General features: G+C 42.0%; 1 protein-coding gene across 1 annotated transcript in view; it reads left to right on the forward strand.

The window, feature by feature from the left end:
- LOC118338770 (vang-like protein 1) overlaps positions 1 to 8,747 on the forward strand; it is an 18,362-nt gene extending 9,615 nt beyond the window's left edge. Inside the window, exons 4-9 of the mRNA XM_035676082.1 lie at positions 2,068 to 2,496; positions 2,937 to 3,112; positions 4,293 to 4,426; positions 6,125 to 6,275; positions 6,487 to 6,721; positions 7,844 to 8,747. Of these exons, the coding sequence (XP_035531975.1) occupies positions 2,068 to 2,496; positions 2,937 to 3,112; positions 4,293 to 4,426; positions 6,125 to 6,275; positions 6,487 to 6,721; positions 7,844 to 8,104 (1,386 nt within the window). The 3' untranslated portion in view covers positions 8,105 to 8,747. The remainder of the gene's footprint in view (positions 1 to 2,067; positions 2,497 to 2,936; positions 3,113 to 4,292; positions 4,427 to 6,124; positions 6,276 to 6,486; positions 6,722 to 7,843) is intronic.
- Positions 8,748 to 9,678: the final 931 nt, after the last annotated feature.

The following is a 9,678-nucleotide window of genomic DNA, read 5'->3' on the forward strand; positions in this document are numbered from 1 at the left end:
TTATTTAGACCTGTGCTTTTCCTACAGTGACTGTGAAAATGACTTCCTTGTAAAATAAGTCCTGTTGGGTTAAACCTACTACACCAAACCAGCTATAGTTGAAAATGTCCTTTACTGTATGTGTGAGAAGGACGTGCATCCACGCTAGTGTTTTCAGGTCATTTTTGTGAAGATACTCGACCACACAAAAATATGTAAAAATACGTTTCTAAATTTCCTCCTCTTTCAGCCGAAACAATAATACTGCCTCACAGATGAGTGAGGCACGAATGAGGACCAAAATGGAGTGAAAAAGACATATTTACCATTGAGCTCACATTTTTCTAATCACAAGTAACAACTTAGCAACCTGTATCTGGTGATGAATACTGCATGAGGTTGTCAAAAGCTCTAGAACAAGCCAATAGGTGGACCATTTAGTCGACTGCTGTTTCCATGATTAAGATTGAACTGTCAAGCTGAACAGGATATTGTTTTTTTGTAATCCCACTTGTTCTCCTCTTTCACTGAAGTGTGGAATGACGTTGATTGGTCACACACCCTGTTCCAAAGGTTGGGACCCTGTTAAAAGAGTTGGCTTAAGAAAGAAAGGCAGCAAAAGAGGAGAGATGTGAGGGGAATAGAAATGAGATTGGAGACTAAATGGAGTTGACACTACACTTCCACAGCTGACCTCTGGCTTCACACATCAGCCTGGCAGACAGATACCCAGAATTAAATGCTGCTTCTGCACCGCCCAACTTTCTTTCTTTCTTTCCTCGTTTACTTCTGTCTCACACCTTAACCACTGCCACCGCTCCCTCTCTCACTTTCCCTCCCTCGCCTCATCTCACGCTCATTCATCTTCTGGCTCCTGATGGCATCCGCTCCTCCAGCATGGCTGAGTTAATTAGCTGTGAACAGTAATGGAGGCCAGAATTCATATTTATATAGCATATTTTCAAAATGCATTTTCCCGATTGGAAATATGCAAGGGCTATGTCGATTTCATATTTCACATTCCACAAATAGCAGCATGATTCACTGAATCTGAGATTGTTATATTAACTTCTTAATAGCCTGGGATGTCACAGTTCACATCCAGAATACACACACTCTAGACAGGGGAGAATTAATGCGACTATCTTCTGTCTGTGTTAATCACAGCATGTCTGGCTTCCCTGCAGCTTCGTCGGGCCCATATGGCTCGAGTTTGGGGCTTCACAGACTGCTTGATGTGCTCAGGTGTATGTGTGTGCACATGTGTGTGAAGCCACGGAGGCTTATCTGTTCAGCTTGTCATTTTTCCAGCCTCTCATCACTCTTTCTGCAGCTGCGTTTCCTGTGATTGGTTGTAGTTGGAGAGATATACAATGCGTGTGACACTCTGGGGGACAATGAATGGCTAATTACTTGAATTAATGACAGGCACACAAAAAAAATGCCTCTTTAGAGCAGACTTGTCATTAATTTATACTCCCTTTGTTGGAAAGATTTATGCTTAAAATGACCCTGCTGGCTAGGAAGAAAAAAATTAGTCTAATTTGCAATGATGGGCCTGGAAAGCTTCAGCTTTTGTTTGTGTGTGTGTGTGTGTGTACTCGCATATGTCGGTGTGTATCTTCCAGCCGATGTGAACGTTACTGTACTTCCCAAGCTGTCATCCTATATTACTTCAATGGGACTTTGAATCATCATAATGAGGCAAAACTCCAGGAAAATCAAACATCACTAAACGGCACGATGGCTGTGCTGTGTGCATAAAATCTGTGGTGATTTCTCGTGCAAATAAGGGAGTAAAATAAGACAATGGAGGTATTTTCGCCTGTTAGATCCAAGTTTATATTTATCAGTTGATTTTGCCAGTTTCCTGGGAATTTTACTCTGTTTTGTCTGCCATTTTAAAATGACAACAAAAAGCCAACATATCTCTCTTACTCCTAGTGGTATCTAGCAATGCACGTGATAATTTGCAGCTTTTTTCTACTACCATATAACATTTCTAACATAGACAATGCAACATATCCAAATAAATATCCATGGCTTATAACATACTCTTTCTTTGCCTTTATTTCTGTGCTCCTTCAGGATGATAACTGGGGGGAAACCACCACTGCAGTGACAGGCACCTCAGAGCTGAGTATATCCCAGGAGGAAGTGGTTGGACTGGGGAAGGGAATACAGGACCGGACCCAAGGCTTCCGCCGTTACCTTCCCCTGGCTGTAGGCCTGTGTGTGGGGCTGCTGGTGGTGGCCACGCCCTTGGTCTTCCTGCTTCTTCCGGTTGTGATGTGGGCTGACAGGCTGCAGGCTTGTGGCGCAGCCTGCGAGGGCCTCTTCCTCTCCATCTCCTTCAAGCTCCTCATCCTCCTGGTGGCCATTTGGGCCTTGTTTCTCCGACCGGGCCGCGCCAGCCTGCCCAGAGTGTGTGTGTACCGTGCCTTCCTCACCACACTTACACTCTTGCTCACCATGTCTTATTGGCTCTTTTACGGGGTCCGGATCCTTGATGCTCAGGTGGGTCTGAGAGTGTGCTAGAGTAAGAGAATTTTATTTTATAACAATATTTCTGTTGTCATTCATAATAATTAAAAATTTAAGAGGTCTATCGAGAGTTTAAGGGGTTATTTTAACAGTAATGAGGCTGCAGCATCAGAGTTTCTGTTTTTGCCCTAACAAATAACCTTCTTTTAATGTTCTCTCTCTCTTTATACTTTATATATTTTTCATATTAGAAATTTTATTCATGATTAGGTCATTTTATTTTGTTTAATTCTGATTTCATATTTCATGATATGTGGGTGTAGTTTGTGTGTATCTCGTATCTGCTGTCTGTCTTGACCATTATTCTCTCTGAAACAAGATTTTTAATCTTGGTGACACTGTGACACTTTCCTGGTTAAATAAAATGAACTGCTGTGACTGTTTTCATTATACCTGTGATGTGGTCTAAGCAGGACGAGGACTACCATGGTATCGTCCAGTTTGCAGTGTCCCTCGTGGACTCGCAGCTGTTTGTCCACTACCTGGCCGTGGTGCTGCTGGAGCTTCGTCACTTGCAGCCCTGCTACAGCGTGTGTGTCATGCGCTCCACTGATGGAGAGACGCGTCACTACAACATAGGACAGCTCAGGTACAAATGCTCCCTCACTGTAGTTACCTCTTCTGTGTGCTTTACATACTGTTCCTAAAACTATAGAAGATACTATAAATATATATGTTTTACAGTTTCACGTGTCAATATGACCTTTGCTTACAGAACATTGAGACACACACAGTGGCACTTGGTCAAGGTCATTACACTCTATCATGTTGAAGTATGTGTGTAATAAATATCCACAGGGAAGACTGGCACAGGCAGTAATTGAGTTACTCATCAGCCTCTTCGTCTAGTTTGCTCAAGGCAAGCTATTCTAGGAGTCGGGGGGGAGGGATGAGAAAGTGCCGGACACAGGCGCACGCCCTGTGGCTGTCTTACTTTGTTTCTGTTCTGACCGAGTGTGTGACTGCGACAGGACAGGAGACAACAGTGGTAATTAGATAAGGTTTGCGAGACAAGACTAAAGCTCATGGAGTGTTTTAGAATGAATTTCCAGAATGGTAAACAGGAAGTTAAGGCCTGTAGAGGAGGCACAAACACACAAACCACACACATAGCGTTATTAGCCTCCAATAACTTAAAATAAAATGATTTTACACATCAAAGTCTGTTTACTGCATATTTGAAGCCTTTCGTGGCTTCAAAGGGAGCTGCTTGAAACCTGACAAATGAACCCAAGTGATGTCACTTGAGTCAGCGTCAGTTGAAGACTACAAGTCTGATAATGAAAAAAAATCTGGAGTTAGAAAGAAGTGAGTTTACTGGACCTCCATAGTCTCTGCTTGAGGCTAGCAACTCAATGATACATTAGGCATTTCTAATTACACACCCAAATCTCCGACCGAATTGTCAGTGTTCAAGTTGCATTGTGGGCAATACATCCACAATGTATGGTATGAAAAAAGGCAGTATCTCTGGTTCTCCTGCGGTGATTTTGATGTAATGTTTTGACTGTCTGACAATGATTTTGGAGTGCAATGCTAAATTGGTGCAGTGCTCTTTTAATTGTTTAATTCAAACATTTTAATTACACGTTGATCTTTATCAGGCAAGGAAAAAATACAACAAAATGTATAGTTAGTCTAAAAACTCTGTTTACTATTCAGAGGATGCAAGTGCATTATTCAGTGTCTTATGTAAATCAGCCATAATGTAAATCGTATTCCTACTGTTTCTGAGTTTTCTCTCTGAATTTCTCTTTCATCTCACACAGCATTCAGAAGGCTGCTCTGTCCATTTTGGAGTATTACTACAGAGATTTTCCACTCCATAACCCAGCACTTCTGTCCGCCTCGAAGCACCGGGCTGCCAAACACCTGGCCGGGTTAAAGGTCTACAACGTAGACGGTTAGTTGCCTCATGTGTCCCAATAATTACCTCCTATATTGTGTAACATTTGACTTGTTGTCCCCTTTCTTGTTACATATGCTGGTTCAGCAGGTTTTCCTCTCCTTCTGCTCTCTTGTTGTGATGTTTCCTTTTCCATCTTCATCTCTTCCATGAGCAGCTTTTAAAAACAAACTGAGAACATACCTTTTGGACAGTAAGTACAGATAAAAATCCTCAACGTCCCTTTACACAGCACTTTATCACAGGAAGCTGCTAATTTCACGGTTCAGTTCACTCCACCTTCAGTGCACTCTGAAGCCTCCGTCCCTGACATAATGTATACACTGCATCAAGCACACACACACTCAGACACACACACTCAGACACACACGTACTCCCACTGATTGTATTGCCTCCCTGCTTTGTATTGCCTCCACATATCCTGTAATGCCTCATATGGCTCTCTTTCTAAAAGGCTCTTTCACTCACCACCCATTAATCCTCCATTCACTGCACAACACTGTAGATATGATGATCTATGACTGGGGTGCGGTATGGGATATGGTGTCCTCATAGCTGGTCCCATCGACCCCACCCCCCTTCCCTATCAAAGTGCAGCAGAGAGGCCTCTAGAGGGCCGTGGAATTTCAAGCCTTAAATAATTCATCAGAGTAACGCTCATTCCTCACATACTCCCACATCTCTCCTTCCTCCCACTCAGCCTGTCTCCAGCTTTGCTCGCTCCGACTTTCTTTTTTTTTTCTTTCTTTATTTCATTTTTTGCTTGCTTCAATCTCTACCCACCCCAACGCACCACCACCCCACTCTCTCTCTCATTCACAGGCGCTCATCTCATTGCATGAATATGTAGGCCAGGAAGTTGAAGAGGCTGGTGTTTACCCATATTTTACACTGAAAATATTTAGAATGCTCCCCGTGCAAATGATCTGACTGCATTCTTTCCACAGTATACACTAGGAGGGTTTTTTTTATCCATGTTTTATTACTATATACAATGTGTCTTTGTCACCTGCACAAAAAACATGCATTAACACACATATGCAGATCAGATTATTAATGATTTATATCCTTACCTGACCTGCAGCATTTACTCTCTATAGCCTCCCCCAATCTGATGATCTTCATGAATATGTACCGTATCTGACTCCCCCCCCCCCCCCNNCCCCCCATAAAACCCCAGGAACTCTAATATATTGCTGTACAAGCTCCATTAGCTTTATGGGTTTGTCACACAAACCAGTAAATTCACACATCAGACAAGAACTGTGGCCTTTGAAGTGTAAAATGATGCATATTTAATCCACACCCCAATAAAAAGGTTTTTGCATCTGACTTTCTGTGGAGTGTGTGGATGCTTCCAGTGGAAATTGCCTCTTTTCTCATTGCTATAATTAACATTCTCTGTGACTGAGACACATTATCTGGCAGGATGCCCCAGATAAGTAACAAAGATTAACATACACTCAACTCCTACTTAAAAGTGAAAGACATGTAAAATGGATATAATTCTGACAAGGTTGATTTACACCTCTTCCTGTGATGTGTAAGATCTCAGTTCTTTCCAACTGACCTCTTCTGTCCAAGATTTAAAATTGAGATCCAGCCCATTAATCAGAACCTGGTGGGGTCAGGGGCTGCTACTTCCAGCTCACGCTGATATGAACAATTTGCCTCTGTCCTCTCCTTGCGGTTCAGCCCCGGGAAGCACAGCAGGAGCGCAGCCTGGTAATGGGAATCAGTCACGGGCCATGGTTACAGCTGCCGGCAAACGCAAAGACACTGCCCACAGTGAGCTATACTATGAAGAGGCTGACTACGAGAGAAGGGTCCGTAAACGTAGAGCCAGGTGAGTCACAGGAACAAATAACAGCATGTCAGTGGGCATCTTGCTGATTTAAAGAATCTGAAAAACAATCACTTTAACAGATGATATTATGTACAATATTATGTATTCCATGTCTGAAAAGTGACAGAAGAGTGTTGCCTAATGACTGGTATGGATTAAATACATAGAGCTGATAGTAAGCTAACTGCTGTGTGTGTTCCTTCTTTGTCAGGCTGGTAGTGGCTGTGGAGGAGGCCTTCACACATGTCCGGCGGATGAAGAAAGAGGATGAGCGTGCAACACCGTCTGACATTATGGATGTACGTGAAGCAGCTCTGGCTATATTTCCCTCTATGGCCCGTGCCCTGCAGAAGTACCTCCGCACCACCAGGAGGCAGCACTGCCACAGCATGGAGAGCATCCAGAAGCACCTCGCTTTCTGCCTCATCAATAACATGAGCCCTAAGGTAAGTTTGGTCATTGTCTCTATCAGATAAGATCAATAATGGATTACATTTATGTATGTATGTATGCAGATGGAGAGAGCCAGGTTACAGAGGAACCCGCTACTCTTTGTGATAAGTGCCATGGTTTCTTTAATGACTACAGTGAGTCAGGACCACAGTTTAATGTTTCATCCAATGGACATACAGTACCTTCATCACTGCACTTTGGCTTTACGGCTTTTCTTAGGACCAGAGGATAGACTGCCCCTACTGGGCGACCAATACCATTTCCAACAGCAATATTGTTTTCCCATGAGGTCTCCCATTCAGGCACTAACCAAGCCCACTTCTGCTTAGCTTCAGTTATTCATCAGAAACAAGGCATACGTTGGTATGACTGCTACAACGTTGACAACAACATTGTACTCAACAGTTTAAATGCTGAGATCTGGGAACACGATGATATTGCTGCAACAAACAAAAGTTTTGACAGTCAAACAGGTTATATACGAGCCAACAGTTTAGCCTGGATATCCAAACAACTTTTGGATTGTAGCGCTCCAAGTACACACACAAAAAAATCTAATGCCGATATCAGCCTTCATAGATGGTTGTCACTTTAGCAAAGGATGCAGGTCACACAGAGGAACCTGCGAGGACACCAGTCTTGAGTTGTATCTAAACCAAAAGTCAGAGCACTGAAATGCCCCTTATAATAACCAATGAAATATAGATAATTATATAATATAGAAATATTATTGTTTTACTGCTTGTGTTTCTTCACAGAAAGAAGGAGAGCCAATAAAGGCAAAACATTTTGATAAGATAATACAAAAGGCTTGGATCTGCAGCAATTCTGGCTTGCAATACATTTGAACCTTGGCACTCTCCCACAGGCAGCATGAGACAACTTGTGTTTCTGGCCTCGTTCTACTGTTTGTAGTGATGTTGCTATATTCCCAGATGTCAAAAATTAATTTAGTAGGAATTGCAATTAGGAATAGTGGCCAAAGCTATTCAAATGAGACCCACTCAGGCTGTAATGAACAAAATATTCTTTAAACCATCTAATAGGTTTAAAATAAATTTTAAAAGTATTTTCTTGGTGAACATTGTCCTGTCGTTGGCTGTTTCTCTGTCCAGGCCTTCCTTGAAGCCTACCTGGCCCCTGGTCCGACCCTGCAATACGGCCCTGAGCGCTGGATGGCTGACCAGTGGACTTTGGTAAGCGAGGCTTCTGTCACCGGCGGCATAAAGGAGGGGACAGAGTTCCTGCTGAGGTGTCTTGACTTTAGCTTAGCTGTGACCGTCAAGAGCATCCCTTACATCCGACTGACTGAGGAGTTCATCGACCCCAAGTCTCACAAGTTTTTACTGCTGCTCCAATCAGAAACCTCAGTTTAACATTGACATAGCGGGCCACTGCTGCTGATCTGGACTCACAGGACACAGTTACATTTATCCGATTTTTCAAAAATAGCTTTTTGTACTGTTTTTTGTACTTATGTTTGTGTAATTTACTCACGTAGAGTATCTTTGTGTCCTTGTCTTTGTCCCGGGCGACATGGAAGATGATAAAAGACAGAAAGCGTGAGGGAATATGCTTGGCTTTCTCTGTCCTGACATTTGCAGAACACAGTTCAGGTATTCCTCTATGCACGACTGATGACCTTCACACATTTTCTTCTTCCTGTATTTGCATGTGCCAGTGTGTGCCTGCGTGGGAGAGTTTATCGTTTAGGAGGAGTGTGTTATCTAGGATGCGAAAGTGTGTGAGTATGTGTGTGTTTTGAGTGTAGTGTACACCCGGAATCTGTCTCGACCTGTCTCTTCTTTCTCCTTAGCGATACTAATGACCAGGACATTTGATATAACCCAAACCCTTTTCACCAAAACTGCTCTTTCCAGTCTTAGCAATGATTATTTAACTGTCCTGTATTACAGATGTATGTACAGTATTTATATGTGAATATACTTTATCCCTTTACTTACCTTTACCTGTACTTTTTATATCAAAATTGTGCATTGCTTGAATAATTTTTTTTACCTTGTCTGTCTGCGCTGTATTTGTGGAGATAACTGGACTGTAAATAGATGCAGACATGTTTGTAAATGTCAGACAAATCACTGGAGTCTCTCTGACTGAATGCCAACCACAGTACAGCTGAATATAGATGGTCTAGTCAATAGATTGTGAATAAACACATGTGGCTGCTCATTATGTTCGCATTTGTAGTTAAGTGTGTGCAGTGTACACAGATCTTTTTGTAGACTAGCAGAGGGACAAAATGTTTGGACGGCTATGAGGTTCATGTGGTTAAACGTTTTATATCTCTCTTAAAAGCCTTTTGCTGTTTAATTTCAAAACATACGGCCCTGATTTTCATCAGAATTCATCACAAAGGGGGTGTATTATTACAGCTTTTCTCTGCATAATTGAAATCAGTCAGCCAAGTGAATTATACCCCCACCATAAGCATAAGAAAATAACCTAAAGGAATATTTATTTCAGCATTTCCAAAAGATTTAGGACATTCTCTCCAAATCCCTCTCTAATAGTCACTTATCTCATGCTGGAAAATGTTTAAACAAGTGTTGTAAATCAATAATTTAGTGTAAATTAGCTCAACCCAGTGTCAGTATTTCTGCTGTCAGTATTTTGTCTCAGTGTCACACTACTGCCACCTATCTACGGCTACTGGAACAGGAACTGAACTGAACTTCAATCAAACTGTTAATTTGTTTGAATATTTGATCTGTATTTTTAAAAAAACCATTGTATTTATGAGGCCTGTTATGTCGTAAATTTATATTTAAACAAGTGTTACCGTGGTCACTGACAGTGTAGTTTTGTTTAGGCTTTTAGAGTGTTGGTGGTTGTAAATAGTTCTGGACTACACATGTGCCTCAGTTATACATATTTAGGATGTGCTCAGTATACATGTGCAGTTTTCAACCGTGTGTGTGTTTGTGTGTGT

Source organism: Morone saxatilis, unplaced genomic scaffold (assembly GCF_004916995.1).
Source record: "Morone saxatilis isolate NCDOM2014 unplaced genomic scaffold, NCSU_SB_2.0 Contig5, whole genome shotgun sequence".
Lineage (NCBI taxonomy): Eukaryota > Metazoa > Chordata > Actinopteri > Moronidae > Morone > Morone saxatilis.